The sequence below is a fragment of the Pyxicephalus adspersus genome, chromosome 1 (genome assembly GCF_032062135.1).
Source record: "Pyxicephalus adspersus chromosome 1, UCB_Pads_2.0, whole genome shotgun sequence".
NCBI classification, from domain to species: domain Eukaryota; kingdom Metazoa; phylum Chordata; class Amphibia; order Anura; family Pyxicephalidae; genus Pyxicephalus; species Pyxicephalus adspersus.
The window spans coordinates 65,523,347-65,542,066 of record NC_092858.1 but is presented as its reverse complement, the minus strand read 5'-3'; the positions used below and the strand labels follow the sequence as shown (position 1 = coordinate 65,542,066).

The window sequence follows — 18,720 nt, the reverse complement described above, 5'->3', positions numbered from 1 at the left end:
AAGGGTGCAGCACCTTTGGGGGTTGGCTTTTTGGTGTTTTATTGGCACTTTGTGGAAAATATAAACTTGAGGCATAGTTTCCTATAACCCCCAGCAACTCCTGGCCATTTGCCTATACCATTTGAGAGTGTACATTGACAGGTCAGTTAACAACAAATGAAGATTTTAAAAATCAGCTGTGCCCATACTAAGAATTATTATTTACCCGGTACATGTTTGTCAATTATTTGGAAAAGATTTCTAGAAACTTTTAATATGAAGATCCTGAAATGTGACGATAAGCACTTCAAAGCTAATAGCTTAGAAACACCTAAGAGGGCATTTATCAAGCAGGAAAAAGGCTGTTTGCTAGAAAAATTGCATTATTCCACAAATAACACCATTTTTCTACTCATGCTATTTTAGGTGTCGGTTAGCTCAAAATATTTTGTTGAAACCTGCGATCACTCTCACTCTCAATCTCCACTTTTATATGTTTATATGGCTTTTGCCACATTAAAAATAGGGAATGCAACAGGCTACAATTGAGCTCTGATACAATTGAGTTGTTTGTATCAGACACTTGATCTCCACTGCTTCCTGTTATAATAATATATGGATTTGTACATAAAAAGATACAAATAAGAAATTGGGTATCCTAAAATGCTTGTAGGGTGCCTATCAAGGCTTTAAGAAGGCTGCTTAAAACTTTCTGTACACTCCGTGCCTTTATACCGAGCTGTGTGCAAAGCCAAAGGTGTATCTATTTCTGAGGTGATGTGGCACTGCATTTTTTTTTGCCTTGAGATTCAAAATCTGGTGAAAATGGTCATTGCAAAACATATCACAGTTGCAGAATGAAGGAGTGAATCTGCATATACATTGTCTAAATTTTGAGTTTATCAAATGTTCCCTATTTCTTTGTTTCCTTTTTTTTTTCCTGAGAAAATTCCCGGTCCTGAGAAATTACAAACCTTTTCCCATGGGAAAGACTTAAAGAAAGAGACTCAACCTAAAAAGGACAGTTCACAGACAGTGAAAAAGATTAGACTGTCTAGCTAAATCACTAATTAATTCATATTATTCAAATGTAGAAAATTGACTTGAAAAGCACAAAAACATTTCAGAAAGATAGACTCAGCTGTTCCAAACTTGTTATTTTTTTCAGAAATGTTTAGTTGAAAATTTTACTTAATCCTATTCTCTGTTCCTTGTTAGGTATCTCCTGGGGACACTGGATGGGATGTATTTAGTTTAGATTACCATGTGGATGGACCCATAGCCACTGTAAGTTATTTTAAGTGTTTTTTTTCCTAGTATCCTCAAATTAAAGCATTGTACCTTTCCAACGTTTTGGGTGATCCACTTTGGATAAATTGTACTGGGTTTGTGTACAATTAGACATCACTTTCATATCTTTAGTGACTTCATAAAAGCACAAGAGTCTGTATTCGTACTTCTTATAAAATCATGTCTTTTGTCATGTAAGGTGTTTTTTTTATTACTTAGCTGACCTACATCTTCGATATAGATCAGTGGTGCCGAATCTTTTTTTCATCTGGGGTCCGCTGTTGACATTGAGATCAAACTTGCGGGCCAATGCAAACAAACATTAAAGATGTTTAGAACTAGAATGGTTCTAATTTAGAATGAAATTTAAATTGAAATGTTTCTAGTTACCACAACGTACATGCACCAAATAAAAGAAATGACAAAGAATTTCTGTGCTCACCATTTGATGCTCATTTTATTAATGAAAGATACAAAACTAAAGCTATCATGAAGTGCTCCTCACTAACCATCCTGTACCAAATAGCAGAAACTTTATCACAAAATGTGTCCTGTGCGTATTTGTACCCCAAAATCTCTGCAATAGATACTTCCAGAGAAATGCAGTTCATGTGAAAGATAGCCAAGGGGAACATGTTCTTTTTACTAGATCTTCAGGTCCCTACATCTCCCTGTTCCTGAAAAATTAAGTTTGCAGAAGGAGGGTGGCCAGATATGTGACAGGGTAACACAATATGAGAGATATAGTTGTTCTTATCTTGTGATTGTGCCGCAGCAATAACATTTGGGGGGGGGGGGGTGGAGAGTGGCTTCTCCTACAATTTAAAATACCTACAGCTCCCGTTTCAGGAAAAAATTGGGGTTCAAAGAACATAAGCGGACATTTATATGACAGGGCTTTATTTGACAGGGCAGCATTGTATGTATGGTAGGAGTGATACATTTTAGTGAAGGGGGGAGGGGGGTTAGCCACAAGTGTTTCCCTTTTATCCTACATTTCACTCTCTCTACTGTTAAAGAGAAAATGGGGTTCACAGAAAGTAAGTGGCCAGCTAAGTGTGACAGGTTTAGTTTTTTGTATCTTGTAATGGCGCCGTAGTGATGTAAGTTTAGGAGGTTACAGTTACATTTTCCTTTTCTTACAAAGAAATTGGGGTTCATTGAGAGTAGGGTGGATATCTATGTATGATAAGGTAGCATGATATGATGGGGATAACATTTTAATGGGGAAGTGGGGGCAAAAGGAGTTTCCTACCGGCTCCCACATTTCCATTTGCCAACGTCCCTCTGTTCCAGTATAACAGGCACCCCACTAGCCGGTTAGTCCCTCACACTGCTGCGTCTGCGGATTTGACTCAGGCGGCAGTGAGTGGTACTGAGTGTCTCCCCCAAGCCAATGTTCCATGGCATGAGGAAGGGATAACCTCACCGCAAACCTGAATGCAGCCTTAAAGTTTTGTGAACGACCAAGTATATATTAGCTCTACAGCACAGAGTGAATTAACAGTACCCTAATGCTCGTTGCCATGGAAGTGGCCCCCAGGGATCCCTAAAATGCAAACTCAATTTGGAGACCCTGATCTTGAAATAGCCCCCCTGAAAAAATCCCTGCTTGTTATTAGGATTTTATGCGTGTGACCCCGTATGTGGCAACTTTTTATGTTCAGGGGGCTGAAATTTGGTTAAATATTAGGTCTCCGGGTCCCCTTACCTTACTTTAATTTATGACACTGGCTGTAGGAGATATGAAGGGTAATATATGGGGTTAATGACAGCGGCATGGACACTTATGATGCTGGGATTATCTCACAGTGCAAGGTTGATGGGGAGCAACCACAGCTGATTGCCAGGGTCATAGTACACGTCCCCTCTCCTGGCAGCACGATCTCATAGAGAGATACATAGGAGATGGTGCACCCCATCCCGTGCAGACAACAAGCAGAGGGCCAGGCAGTAGGTTGCACCCCTCATATTGATAATTAGAAATAGATTATTTGTTACTGCATTGTATTTTGTTTGGTACGTAAGTTAACAGGAAATCTATCAAATTTATATTATTATTTAAGGACATGTTATTAAAATTATCACAGGTTATTTGTAGGACCGTGGATTACAAGATTGGAACAATAAAACCCCTATAAAGTACAACATGGTTACATTAATTCAAATAGGCCTGCCCCAGCATAAAGAATAAATAGTAAAATATATTTTTAATTTGTAATTAGGCTAAAAAAATAATTTTTTAATAATGTTTTTGTCACATTTTTCTAGCATTAAGTCTATTAATGATTGCAAGCTCATTCTCTTTATAACTGGCCATTATAAGCTTTAAAAAAAAATTCTCATCAAAAGAAACTTTGACCATTGGTGATTCTATATGTCATATCCCTGTTGTTGTGTTTGTTATGTTTTCAGTTTGATTTTTTTTTTCATTGTTTTAAGTCTAAGGCCTTTTATCAAGTTTCAAGTAGTTCTAAGACTTGGAAATTTGCTAGCAGCTTGTTTGCAATGACAGACAACATTGCCTTTAAAGTGAAACTTTAGCCAGACCCATGTACAATCAAACATTTATAAATTATTAAAAAGCAGTAAATAAGCTCTAAAATAGGCACTTATACGATGGGGGAGGTTCAATCTCGGGGTCTATTCATTGCAACTACACATCCCTTCTTGCAACACATGGAAAACAATCTTGCACCTTGTGTGTTGCTTATCGTGAATGGCATCCTAACTCATTTTACATTATAAAATAAAAGAACAGTATTTATGGTAATTTAAATTCACAGCCCCTAAACTGTGAATTTTCCCTGAAAGTTTATTGTGGAGTCACTGAAACTAAGTTCATTTTGTTTTGCTTCCTTTTGACTGCAAAGACTTAGCACCCCACCAGCCTATATAGTTTCAGCTGTTTTATAGTAGGATGACTTTCTCCACAGTGCTTGCAGCTATAGTGGTCAGTTAGGAAATATATATATATATATATATATATATAGCACAGGTGCACTCTGAGATCTGTGTTTAGGATTTCAAACTGTAGGCAACGGTTCCTTGTTATGTGACAGCTGCTCATAGCTTGCAGAAATCAAAAATTGCTGTCAACCAGTCCTCTCACTCATTATTGTTAGCTTGTCATACCATCAAAAGGGACTTTTTAGGCATTTAGTGTCCAATAATTATAAGTAAATTATAACAACCAAATATTTATTTATACATTAAAAACATTGTTAAAGTATACAAAATTCCTAACAAACTTGATCTCCATGCAAACGTAGGTAGGAATATCCAGTTTATTGTATATTAGTTTTATTATTATTTCTCTACACACATTTTGTGCACCAACTTTTAAGTTTCATCAGGTGACCTGCTACCACACATATTATAAGGAAAACCCCTTTCCTAAAGAAATTATATAAAAACATTTTTTTAACCTGTACATTACCTAACATTAAGAAAAAAAAGCTGTTTCGTCAAAAAACAGAGCAAGGTACACACAGGTAAGACAGCAGGGAGAGTTGGTGACCTCAGAAGAATTCTATATATAGAAAGGGAAAATAATTAGAGTAACAGTGAACCAATCCTCTCATGTGAATCCACTTTATAATAAAATATAACTATCCAAAAATCCATAATTTAATAACCATATGCTCAATACATAACCTTAATCAATTTGTAGGACTATAAGGTAATCATCCATTATAAATATAGCCCATATAGGAATTTATAAAATACCTTTCACCAAAAATATATTATGTAACAAAATACTGTAATACCATAGCCCCCAATCACCTTTGGCTATTAGAACAACTGGGGGCAATTGAAATCCAAATTCAAAATATTTTGTATTGTATTTGTTTTTTATTTTTTGGTTGTTCGCAGCAAGGATTATTTTTTCCCTCTGTTGCTTATTTTGTATCTTTTTTTATTTTTTATTTTATTTCATTTCATTTTTATGTGATCTATGGAAATTCTGATCAAGGCTTAGCAGTGAAGTTTGGTTATAATATAAGTTACTTTAAATGTGTTATATGTGGATAAATAGCATTTTTATTTAAACCATGTCTTATATATTTAATAATTCATTTGTTCTCTTTGAGATTTAAGCATGTCCTTAATAAAAGAGTTCATTCATTGTGTTCCATTATTCATAGACTATCAACTAATTTGCAATGATTTGCCAGGCACTGTAGAATGTATTTAAGTACTATCATATTTGTACTATTTAAAATAAAATATGATGAAGGATTCATTAGATTTGATTAGAAAATAGCTGGTTTATTGTTCAAAAGAGTTTTATAACCTAAAATCGGTATTTTACTTAATGAAGCTATTATGTTACTTTACTCAAGAAGCAAATGACATCTCTTTAAAATGCTTGAAAATGTTTGTAGTGAAGTGTGGATAATTTGTATGTCTATTTAAGACAAATCTATACATTTTTACATGCTGATTTGCAAATACTAGTACAATAATGTGCCTAAGTATGTTCATACATATAGATCCGTATGCCTGTCCCTCTATGGATCTCTATAGACAAGACTAAGGTGAGTTTTTGCATCTCCACAGATAGGTCTTCTTATGTATTTAAGGAATGTTGGAAGGAAGTATATCAAATGACTGTTGGGTTCTACACATTCTGGGTGCATTTAGTTCAAGATACAGAAGTATGGCCTTATTTGGTATATCATCAGCTTGGATCAGATTTGTCATTCAGGCAGTGTTCCTGTAATAGAAAAAATTAAAAAAAATTATAATATAGTTGCAGGTTAAAGAGATGCACTAAATCTAAATGTAAGACTATTTTTTTTTTTTTTAACCATAGTGAATTTAGGACTATTACTTCCCCTAATTTTCCAGTTATTATATTTTTTCCCCTAATTTTCCATATAATATATATATATATTTATAGGGTTTAAAGCAAGCTCACAGCAGCAGTTTCACCGTAATCAATGGACTCTGCTAGCTGTAAAATGTATTTACTATAGTAACATACGACTTTTATTGACCCTTGTCTATCCTTGCTGCATTGCCGGCAACACCATCTTCCTCCAGTCCTCTTCCGGGCACTGGATCTTTGGCCATTTTGATTAGTCAGGGCAGTATAAAGTAACTTTCGCAGGCTAAGCTGCACATGCTAGTGTTCCAGTTTCATCATTTACATGACCCTGAAATACAAGAGGTATGGAGGAAACCAAGACAGGTTTGATGACAAAAAAGTGGAATGGGGAAGAAGCTGTAAGACTGAGCAAGATGTGTAGGTTAATAGAAGTAAGGCATAAGATTTGAGTAGAGAATCGAGTAAGACAGAGGTAACAGAGAGAAGGAGAGCTAATAAAAGACATAGGACCTTTTCTAACTACTTAAGGGAAACACTTTTTAAGTTAGAATTTCTATTTAGACAACCTAGTAAAAAAAAGGTAATTGCTATCGGACAAAGTGATGTCTCTATATAGTTAGGATTTGCCAATTCTGAAATGTGGATTTTATGTATCTGAGACACTCAAACATACTCCTATATTCTGTAAGGTGGTTGTAAGCTGTCCTGATGCTGAAGCACTAAAGTGGTCTCACACAATTGTACAGCCTTCATGCATGGGGCTGGATTTTTGTCCTGGCTAGGCAAACACCCATGTAGGGCAGCAACACATTAATGGCTGTACTTCATAATACACATTTTCAGCTCCATGTAGCAGTACTTGGCCAGTTTCTGCCAGTACAGCCACTGTCACTTTCAAGGAACAGATGCCATAGCTGCGAGTATTTGAGCAGCATAAGCGAAATAGCAGGGGAGAAGAAACAATGTGCTCTTCATAAAACATAGCACCAATCTGGCCCTTATTTGTATTTTTTGGTTGTTTTGTTCTTTGTATCATTTTTTCTTAGAAAGTTGGGAAGTATCAATTAAATCAAACCTTCCACTGCACTGTTCTATATTGTTAGTAGCACAGTATGTGCATAACATAGCTAGGTGAAGAAAATTCTTGCATGCGGTGCCAGCTCCTGCTAATACTAGCATGTCTTTATTTATTTTGCTTACAAAATTGAGAGTAAGGAGGTACACCAAAAAAGATTTTTCACATAGATATCAAATTAGCTGGAGAATATTAGCATGACTTTGAGTGTGTTATCATTTTGAACCTTCAGATATATAGGCTCTAAAGAAAACTAGTAAGGATACCTAGCAAGGATCATCCAGCTTCACTGATGAAAGTGTATTCTCTACAGCCTTGGAGAGCTTTATTAAATCCAGCCCAATATGTTAACCACTATCTTATCAAAAAATAAAAATACAAATTTTAGCCAGCCACAACCACAAATGTTACACAAGAATGAGCAGTTTTAAAGTGACTTAAGGCACTATATGAGCAGTTGGTGACTATATCAAAACAATAACTTTTTTTTTTTCATTTTTTTTATTTTTAAGGTGTTTACCAGAGAGTGTATGAGCCATTATCTGAGAGTGTTTAACTTTCTTTGGCGTGCAAAGAGAATGGAATACATTCTAACAGACATTTGGAAAGGACATATGTGCAATGCAAAATTACTAAAAAGCATGCCAGGTAAGTTATTTGCTGTTGTATAATTTGGTGTACCTTTACTCTGCAACTCCACTATATTATTATTATTCAACTTTGCCTATAATCTCAGATTTGCTCAAGTTTGTTTGTCCCATTTGTTGATTTCAGAGGAAATCTATTTACCTCTGTATTGGAAAGAAAGGTTCCTGGGATCCTAAGGATCATGCCGTAAAAAAATGTGCCCAGTTTTTGGATACCAAAATCCTTTTTCCTGTAGAAGGATCTGCATAACCATAAGTCACGAGCACACTTTAGCAAACTGCAGGAATTTATCCCATATGTAAAATCTAGGTTTTTAAATGAAGACATTTTTAAAGGATTTAAAGAGACCTAAAAAAAAGAATTTGTTTATATTTTAAGGAGGTTGTGGCAGGAAATTGACGTGGGCATATAGTGAAAAGGGATTAAAATTCTCTTTTTATTTCATTCTAAGTGCAGCCAAATCCAATAAATATCTGCAATACCCAGGCAAATCCTACAAGTACTTAATTAAGGCTAAATCTTGCAAAGTGCTTTAATTAACTGTCATTAGAGAAATGTAGTCATGAACCGCTTTTTGCTAGTATAAGCCACTTTTTTTTTTTTTTTTTTTTTACAGCATTGTGTAAGGCTTTAAATCATATACAATATACTGTGGGGAACTGGTCACATATAGGAATAAAATTTCAGTTTTTCTATGGTTCACAGAGTAGAGGTATCAACATCAAAGTAAGGTGTTTCTAAAACTATTGCATGATCATGTATAATATGGAGTTGTTGCATCTTATTTTTCTAAAGCATATCCAGATTAAAAATTGAAGGCCTGATTTTACAAATTAGGGAGCATAGTTTGGGGTATTGGAGGAAAAGCCAACTTTCTGACATGCTGCAACATTAAGACCCATCAAAATTCTATTTCTTTATCTTTTAAACCAGTGTTTAATTGATTGGGCAATTGCCTAATGATGTGACATCTATGCATTTGGGGGCTGACATTAGTGGTCTGATGTTAAGTGAAAAAAGGCCATCATGTAGGCTGTTAGCTAGTACTTTAACTCACTTGACCTAGAATAGGAGCACCATTGAATTACTTTATAATTTATAATTACTTTATATTATTTTTATATTATATTATTTTTTTTATTATTTATTACTTTATAATTACTTTATGTTTGAAATCCCCATGCATTCCAATGGGCTAATCTACACCAGGACCAGGACAGGATTTCCTTCAGCCACGTTTATGAGCTTTATCTTAAATGTTGCTTGCAACGTTTAAAAAATTTAAACGCAAGGTAAACGCAGGAAAGCGCCCAAAAATGTGGGAAAACACTTGAAAACGCTCCGATTGAACTCAATAGAGGTTTGACAAGCGTTTTTAAGCTTTTTTTTTCAAAGCTTCCATTGAAAACAATGGGGGCATTTATAAGTGTTTTTAAAAGAATTAATAATGAGACTCACAGATCTCCACCACCCTACCCTGGGGAATGAGCACAGGGGTACATAAATCCTTTTAGGGAGCAGAGCAATCACCATAGCTCTGCTATGCTAACAGCTCCGCTCCCCTAATTGCTCCTGCAGCCCTAGTGGAGCTGAGACATGTTCTGTATCTGTAACACATACTGCAGCTCCTCCAGGGCTGTGGGAGCAATCAGGGGAGCGGAGCTGTCAGCATAGCAGGGCTTCACTGATTGCTCTGCTCCCTGATTGAGGAAAGGGAAATCCTCATGATGCTTCAGCTGTCATCAGGGTTTCCTTTTTCTCAGCCAATCACAGAGCACTAGAGATGAATGGGGACAAGTCTCCCCATTCAAGTCTAGTGTTGAATGAGAAACAGATACCTTAGCCAATCACAGAGCACTAGAGGTGAATGGAGAGCTTTGTCCTCATTTAACCCCTAGTGCCCAGGGATCCCTCACTGTCAGGAGAATTCCCAGGGCTGTGGTCATGTCATAATTGCAGCCGTGGGAATCATCCTGTCATTGGGATAACCTGGAAATGTCCATGTAGAGCCAGCCTAAGGAAACTGTACTGTATGTGAAAATTTGCTGGGTCCATTACTTATTGCCATTTATATACTTTAGTGCAAATGCAGCAACTTTGTCTCTGTTCTACAGTTTCTTGATAACTGCTTGTGCAGGGTGCAAGGTCTTGTAAAGAACCTGGTAACAAAGTTGAACAATTAAATATTTTACCATTAGATAAACCCTAGACCAATCCAGTATATAATCCTACAATCTGCATATGTCGTGGGACACTTGCATCTAAACTTTATATGATTGGCCTGGAGTTGGGCTTTAAGTGCAATCAGTGAATTTACCTCTGGAAATGGACTTAAAAGGATAATTAAATATAAGACTAGTCTGTCAACATAGTTCAGGTATGTTCTTTTTTAGAATTAACTACTTTTGTTTGTATTTTAAATAAAAGTTGTCACAGGAGAAAAGTGTAGACTGCCATTGTTGATTTCGCCTTATACAAATCCTAGTTATCTGGCTGCCATGCTGACCCTGTTAATACTTTGAGTCATTAGGCCACAGCAATTATGAATAGATGGTCTTCCAACTTTCCTGATTTTTAATTTTTTTAGTGAATCAATGACTCCAACTCAACAGCCAGGTAACTTTTTTTCTGCTTTAAATCATATACACATTCTCATTTTTCATATGTTTGCTGTTCATTTTCATTACAGAGCTATCTGGGGTTCTTCATCAGTGTCACGTCCTGGCTTCAGAAATGGTCCATTTCATTCATCAGATGCAGTATTACATCACATTTGAGGTACATTTTTGTTCTGTTTTTTTTTGGCTTTGGTTATTAACATTTTGCCCTTATTGGAATTTTGGTTAACCGTGATCATATGTTTCTCAGGTCCTGGAATGCTCATGGGATGAACTTTGGAACAAGGTACAACAAGCACAGGATTTGGATCACATAATTGCAGCTCATGAGGTGTTTTTGGATACAATCATTTGTCGCTGCTTACTTGACAGTGATTCGAGGGTATGCAGACCTTTGCTTTGTAACTTTAATTATTAAAGATATTCATACAGTTTAATTTTTTGAGGTGTTGGATTGGTTATATCTTTTCCAAGCTAATCTATTCTTATTCACATCTGTTATTTTTTTAATCCCAGTGTCTGTTTTTTTTTTGTACTGGCTAGTGGCCGTAATTAGAAAATCTTTTAAAATAAAAATGACGTGTACATTTTTAGATGCAGTTGCATACATGGTTTACATTCTAGCGATGTACCTGGGTATGGAAACAGTGGTAAAACTATGAATATCTGCAGTAATAAGAACAACCCCTTTACCGAGTTAGGGTCCAAGGAGTGTGAGTGCTGACGGTGCTACCATGGGAATGATATAGTGTAGTGCCCTTCATCAGGTTGGTTACTTTTAGGTTACCTAATTTGTTGGTTGGGTTAGGGCAAACTGCAGTGTGCTTTATTGAGGTGTGAGTGAAAAGTAGGTTGAGTGCTGGAAGGGGTAAAACACCTCATTGGAGGAGGTTATGTTGGCTAGGAGAACCTGAAAGCCTTGAAACACCTGAAAGCCTTGCTAACCTTTAAATTAAGCTGAAAAAGCAAAAAAACATACTATCTTCTTACCAAAGTTGATTGAAGAAAAAAAAAAATATTGGTAACTTGTTAAAGTAAGTTGATCTTGGTGGATGTCGTCGGTTTCCATAGTGTGTGCTGGAAAGAAGGGAAAATGAGCTCAGTGGCTGTATCTGGTCAGTGTTTGCATGCTGCAATGAGGAAATCTGTGTGTGTTTTTATAAGAGGAGAGACTCTCTGCTGGTACATATTAATGTCCTTTATAGAATATGGGTTTGCTGGTGCTGGTCTGAAAAGGCATGACTCTACTAGAAGGAATTTCAGTAGTACTGCAGTAGCAATATTTATGTTTGTTGGTTATTTATTATTACACAGTATTTATAAAGCGCCATCATATTACGCATCGCTGTACAAAGTCCATAATCATGTCAGTAGCTGTCTCTCAAAGGGGCTCACAATTTACTGTCCCTACCTTAGTCCTATGTTTTTAAAATGTTGGAGGAAACCCACACAAACACGCAGAGAACCTGCAAACTCCATGCAGATAGTGTCCTAGAAATGCAAATGCCAGACCACTTACCTCTGAGCCACCGTGGTTATGCAGATAAGTTATGCATCTTCCTGGGGTGCCATGCTGGCAGGCTTCTCTCTGTAGAACACACAAGGAAAATAAAGGGGTAATGAAAATGGTAGATATAATATTAGAAATTTGTGGGAACAGTATTGTGAAGGCAAAAAAAGAAATTGACGGTGAAAAGATATGATTCTGATATGAACTTCAAAATAACAGTTTAAAATTTCCCAGCTCTTAATTCTGTAGGCCAGCAAGGAATACCTAATTATAATCTGTTTCTTATATTAAAGTCCAATTCCTGTCATTTTTTTAAATGAAGCCGAAATGTTTTATTATCTATGTTAAAGCAGAAAAGAGGTAGGAAAGCAAAAAGCGTTCCTGAGGACTTTTTAGGCATCTCAAAAGATTTGTAACCATCACAATTTGTAAAAAAACATAAAATACCATATTTGTAACGTTTTTTTAAAACACATAAACAGTGTTTTAACCACTGTAAAGCATTTATGGGTCTCTAATCTGTCAATGTTAATTACACATTCTATGCGTTTTGAAGAGTGCAATGCGCTTTATCAGGAACATTAAAGACCTACAATGGTAAAATAATTCTTTAAATAATAAGGAATGCATCAAACATTCATTATTACATACAAATTCTTGCAGATACATGACTAATTACATAACATAATAATCAATAGATTTAGTTGAGCTCTAGTTATTACATCCATATGGTGATTCCCGACAACCACACCGAAACATACCAAGGCAGTTTTGTTTCTCAAAATGGTAAATAGGGCAGACCGGAATCAAGACAGTATAAGGTCTTGATTCCCTGCTCAAGAGGGACAGTATAAGGTCTTGAACACCTTGATAAGTATCCATCCCATTAATATCAGAACAGAAATCCTCTCCTAGGTTCAAAAAACACACCAGAAACTAGTAAGTTCAAATCCACCAAATTAATCAGACCTCTGTTGAAAAAAAGAATTTCTAACCCAAAGAACTTGTTACCCTAATTAATGCCAGTGCAGCTCTGCTTAAAAGCCGTCTGCCCGAAGGACAGCGTCCCTTTTGTCTGGGAGACCCTCCCATTCCCAGCCTTTGTTCCGTGGCGATCAAGACTTAACGGGCAGTGCTGCACCCGCCCCCTCCCCTCCCAAAAGGGTGTTGACCGTGTAAAAATTTGATTTTTTTTTTTTAATACATAAGGATTGTCTACCCTTTCATGTAAAGTAGAAAAGTTGAGTTTAGGTTCACTTTAAGTATAAGAAAATTGTTAGCTACTGCTTCTACAATAAACCCTCTGGCCACTAAAGTTCAGTCTACATGCTTTACCTCTTGTACTATTTTCAATATAACATTACTTATGTACTGGACATTCCTCCTGCACTATAATATACCTCATGGCCAACCACACAAGTTTGAAGTGGAATTTCCTGTTTTGCTATCTTCTCATGTGTACACATGTCTACACATGTCTACACACACCTGCTTTTGCTGCTTTCATTTGTTTTCCCTTTTTTTTTTATTTCATTTATTTACCTAGGTATTTCAATAAAATGTTCATTTCAATGAAAAAATGTTCTAAGATTCTCTTTGCTGGCTACTATGATTTGGTTTTATATTGTTCATGTGTTTGCCCTACCCACATATACCTTTTCTCTGCTAGTCATAAAATGCTTAATTACTTTTTGGTTTTAATCAAATATTTATATATATTTTTTTTTTCCTCCAGGCTCTACTTAATCAACTTCGTGCTGTGTTTGACCAGATTATTGAGTTTCAGAATGCACAGGATGCAATGTATAGGGCTGCTCTTGAAGAATTACAGCGAAGGTTGCAATTTGAAGAGCGAAAAAAAGAAAGGGAAACAGAGGTATGACTTCCAAAAACCAAAATTCAACATATTCAATATAATTGGGCTGCCAGTATACCTCAATTTATGGAAAAAAGTGCATGACCATTTTTCAACAGCACTAAGGCCCATTACATAGGGTATATGCATCGGGCTGTGTTGTGTTGTGCTCTGTTGTACAATGTTTCAGGAAGTGACATTCAAAGTAAACTGTGCCATGCATATCTGTTGAGTTGCTATACATACAAGTTGCGTTTGGGCCTTCGGGCTTTCTTTAACGACTCCTTTGTAAAACAAAACAATACTTGTTGTTTTTGTCCATGGGCCTATAACATTTCTGGTTTGATTCTCTAGGACAGGCACTTCTTTTCTCAAGTATTCAAACACCTTTTTTAAGGTAGTCTGACACTGCTTAAAGGTAAATATCCCTTCTTCCGGTCATTTTACTTTTGTATTTACTGACGTGATATGTTCTTGTCATTTGATTTAGGGTAAGTGGGGAGTTACAGAAGCTGAAGAGGAGGAAGAGAATAAAAGGGTTTTGGAATTTCAAGAATCTATACCAAAAATGCGTTCTCAACTACGGATTCTCACTCATTTTTATCAGGTAAAAATTTATTTCATGGGTACATGACATTTTATTTTTATATACAGATTGCCTGCCTGCCATTTTCAGCCCCTTTCCCTTCCGATAAGCATACAGTTATATTTTTTTTAAGTCAAATAACTATTGCAACCTTAGAAATATTGTTCTATTTTTTCCTTTTGAATGTTGTTAGTGTAGTAACGGAGGAGAATTACCTTAACCCCCCCAGCGGTATTTCCGAGTGTGACTCTGGGATGGATTTTCCAGGCAAAAATCAGTATTCCCGAGTCGCACTCGGGTAGCTTTTACCTAAAAAAAAAATAAACCCACTTACCTTGTTCTGTCGCTGTCCCCCGCCGTCCCTCTGTCCTCGAAGGTCCTGGGGACACGTCCATCCATAAAGTTTTTTAAATTTGTTAAATTTATTAAATATTGGTTAGTTATGCCTAAGAATTATAGCCTACAATGAAAAATAAATTTCCAAGCAAAAATTTTACTGCTTTTTGCATGAAAATTTGGACGGAATGAAACTGCAAGGGAGGTTAAACGTTCTGTAAAACTCCTTCTTTTATTTAAATTAAAAACAATCTCCCAAAGTAGGGAATTTCCCCACCATTACGTCTTCCGTATTATTCTGGGAACAACTTAAAATGGTGTTTTTCTTTTGACTTTCAGCTTTGTGACAAATGTCGCGAGTACAAATAGAAAAAAGAGACTACAAAGAAATCTTTGCCTAAAAATATACATTGTGATATACAAGTGTATAATCTTCTTTTGTTATTGAGTTTATTCACTAAATGAATATAAGCTGAAGTATAAACTGTATTTTCTTTAAATACTTAATTATGTTCAGGTAAAATAATTTTTGTATTCTGGTGATTTAAATGAAGACCACTTTGTGTTATTTACCCTGTTCTTTTGTTAAATCAACTGGAACATTTTCTCAAAAGTTTTAGTATTCATTTTATTTTTTAACTTTATTTCTGTATCCTTTACTCCCTTTAGGGTATTGTACAGCAGTTTCTAGTTTTGCTGACTACAAGTACAGATGAAAGCCTCAGGTTTCTGAGCTTTAGGTTAGACTTCAATGAACATTATAAAGCTAGAGAGCCAAGGCTTCGAATGTCACTGGGAACCAGAGGAAGACGCAGCCTACATGCCTGAGGAAACTGGAATTCTGTGGAAAAGTAAAAGTACACTACCCAGGAAAACCTAACTTTACTTTGGTTCTTGCTGTTTCACTGGAATATTCAGTTTATCACAGGTTTATGTAAATGATCATTTCCACTGAGTCTTTGACTTTGTATTCCACAGCCTTGTGTATACATATATATTTATATATATATATATATTACATATACAGTTTTTGTTTTTGTTTTTTACTTTTCGACTGATCTATGATCTTTTTGGACAGAAAAAGTCTGAGGGGCATGTTATAGCGGTGAATGTGGCATTCACCAAATATTTAAATAAAGGTGACTCTTCAGTGTCACACTGAGCTACACCTGCACCAGGATAGATGTGCAGTAAATAGTTTTTGAATGTCACTTTTACTGTTTTATAATTACAAGAGCATTTTGCAGTCAGTAATAAAATTAAGCACTTAGAGCTTATACAGACTTTTTTTCTGTTGTGCATTTTTAAGACCTCCTATTCCTAGATTTCTTGCATCTCCACCCACCTCCTAAAGTCAATAAGATGAAATGGTATGCACTTAAACCACCCAATCACCTAGAAACACACTTTTTTTTTCAATCCAACCAAATATTGTGCTGTGCTTTGCTTGTATTTATTCAGACCATCTTTAGAATTTCATTGTGTATACATATACAACAGATCTTCAGAAAATAAAAGTTTCTTTGTATACTTTGTAGTTTATTCATGGAGACAGTTGTTAACATGTATTATTGTATATTTTTTAAATGTGTTATTTGAAAGTATTATTCCCGTTCTTTTTGGTGACAAAATAGGTAAACATATCTCATTGAAGATTGTGGTCATGTTTGTGTAATAACCAGGAAGCTGAGAAATATTTGGCCCCTATTTAATTGAGTACCAATCTCTGATCTCAGATCGACACAGTGTGTTCTGCACATTTAGACAAGTATGTATTATGTGTATGTTTTTAGTGTTGGGTACAATATTAGAGAAAACATGATGGGATAAAAATATGGCAACTACCATTGCTGGCTTTGTTTTCAGAGTTGTATGATCTACAGTTTTGTCATTATCTTTACTACACTACTTGGAGTTACTGAGCAGATTTAGGTGTGGGCATACTGTTAAAACCTATTTGCTAGTGAGTTGCTTAGTAAGTATGAGATCCCCACTGACTATCTGAAAATCCTAGATGAGAGACTTCCTCTTTTAGGAAAAAAAAAAGCCAGACTCCCCATTCTCAGTTCTCAATTCCAGTAGTCACCAACCAATTTAGGTGAAAGTTATGGGTCTGTTTGTAGCCTCCTTTGATGCAGTCCCATTTGCCCAGTTTCCTAGCAGACTATTACAATGCAATATTCTAAAATTGTTGGACAAGTCAGTTCAGTCTCTGGGCAGACCAGCCCCCCCTTTCACCCCCTTTCATTTTCAGGAATCTGGTTTTGAAGTCTAAAGTTGTTTCATCCTGTCTAATAGAAAATTTCATTGATAGATGCTAGAGGCTTTGGACAAGTCCTGAGCATTTATTCTGTGCAGGGTCGTTATCGGAAATGTATGTGTTGTGTCCAAGTGTGAGGATACACTGGCAAAAGCATTCAACGGTTCGGTGGATCCAGGACCAGTATGCCTTTTCTCACCATAAAATTTGCAGAATTGAGATGGGAGTTCATTGCACTAAAACTCTTTTCTCTAGATTTGATTGGGCAGATGTGGTAAACTGACCTAATATGGCGATAGTTTCCCAGCTGCTTCATCTTTCAGAACATCTGAATTCCATTTTCCTTATCCAAGACAATCCTCATAAGGGTGCTCCAGCATCTCACCTCATCACTCTAGGTGACAGACCCTTGTATATAAAAGTTGTAGGTCAGAATCCACTCTTTACATTAAATCATAACACCTACAGCTACATGTAAATTGAAGTTTAACACCAATGCAGACTTCATGGTACTGTATGCTAGGCAAAGATGATCAAAGACAAAGGTCACCCAGAGACTAAGTATTCAGTTGGTTTTTCTTATTACATGATGGCACTACCTGCAATCAATCATACATCTGAACATAGTTTTAATACACCAAAATGATAGAAACCTGACATGGAAATGTTAAACGGACAGTCAAGCAAAAATATAGGGATCTTCTGAAAGCAAGCACATTCATTCCAGTTGTGCAAAGCTTATTCTATCTAATGCAATTCATTGCTAATGAACTCAGAATAAGGTAAATTGATTTCCTTTATAGCATTTGCCGGTTGATCATTGACTTCATTTGTTGTTTGAAATTGTTGCTTGTTTAAATAATTCTGAATGCCACAGCATGGAACTATAATGGTAAGTATAGACATTGTGTTCTTGCATTTATTCTACAGAATTCTATACATGTCCTATGCCCTGTAAAATGGGACACAACTACTGCATAGTACAGTAGGGAAATTTCTGTTGAAATACCAATGTTTTCTGAGATTTTCATATTTCCTATAATTTTCCACTTTCATTCATTTACATTTTTACTGTGAACTGCAAATATTAGAGCAGAATTCCAGGAGGATATAAAAGGTGCAAATGAATGCTGTCATTCATACATGAATGTTTTCTTTTATAAATTAATACATGAATTGTTTAAACCAGGGCTGTGGAGTCGGTAGATAAATCCTTCGACTCTGACTCCTCAGTCTCTGGTACCCCCGACTCTCCTCTCATTTTATCTTCACACTTTTGCATTCAAACTTCACAAAAAAATTTAGACCCTCCAATTACTCATAATTAAATACATTTATTATAAAATTAAATATAACAATATTTTTTCCATAAAAGTTTTTCTCAAGAAACAATAATAAAAATATAAGAAATCAAACTGATGATTTGTCAATTATGTTATTTACTTTATATCATTTTAAAATTAAATCTCTTTATTTCAGGGATTTATACTAAGTTTTAAGATAATATTATTAATCTCTTTATCTTCAAAGTTATTAGCTTTATGTTTAATATTGCACTCACCTTTATGGCCAGAGAATTAAGTAATGCAGAACGTCAAAGAGTGGTAGACCGTTATCTGAATGGAAGTGATGCCTCCCAGATAGCAATGGTTTTGGTTGTAATCGTACAACCATAGCCAAAATTTTTAAGACCTATGAATCTTCCGGTATAGAGTGGAAAAATTACCAA

At 35.7% G+C, this 18,720-nt stretch overlaps 1 protein-coding gene across 1 annotated transcript in view; it reads left to right on the top strand.

The window, feature by feature from the left end:
* Positions 1–16,261, top strand: part of TUBGCP3 (tubulin gamma complex component 3) — a 54,330-nt gene extending 38,069 nt beyond the window's left edge. Inside the window, exons 16-22 of the mRNA XM_072412121.1 lie at positions 1,198–1,266; positions 7,691–7,826; positions 10,516–10,604; positions 10,695–10,826; positions 13,690–13,830; positions 14,300–14,416; positions 15,401–16,261. Coding sequence (XP_072268222.1) covers positions 1,198–1,266; positions 7,691–7,826; positions 10,516–10,604; positions 10,695–10,826; positions 13,690–13,830; positions 14,300–14,416; positions 15,401–15,559 — 843 coding nt within the window. The 3' untranslated portion in view covers positions 15,560–16,261. The remainder of the gene's footprint in view (positions 1–1,197; positions 1,267–7,690; positions 7,827–10,515; positions 10,605–10,694; positions 10,827–13,689; positions 13,831–14,299; positions 14,417–15,400) is intronic.
* The last annotated feature ends 2,459 nt before the right edge of the window (positions 16,262–18,720 follow it).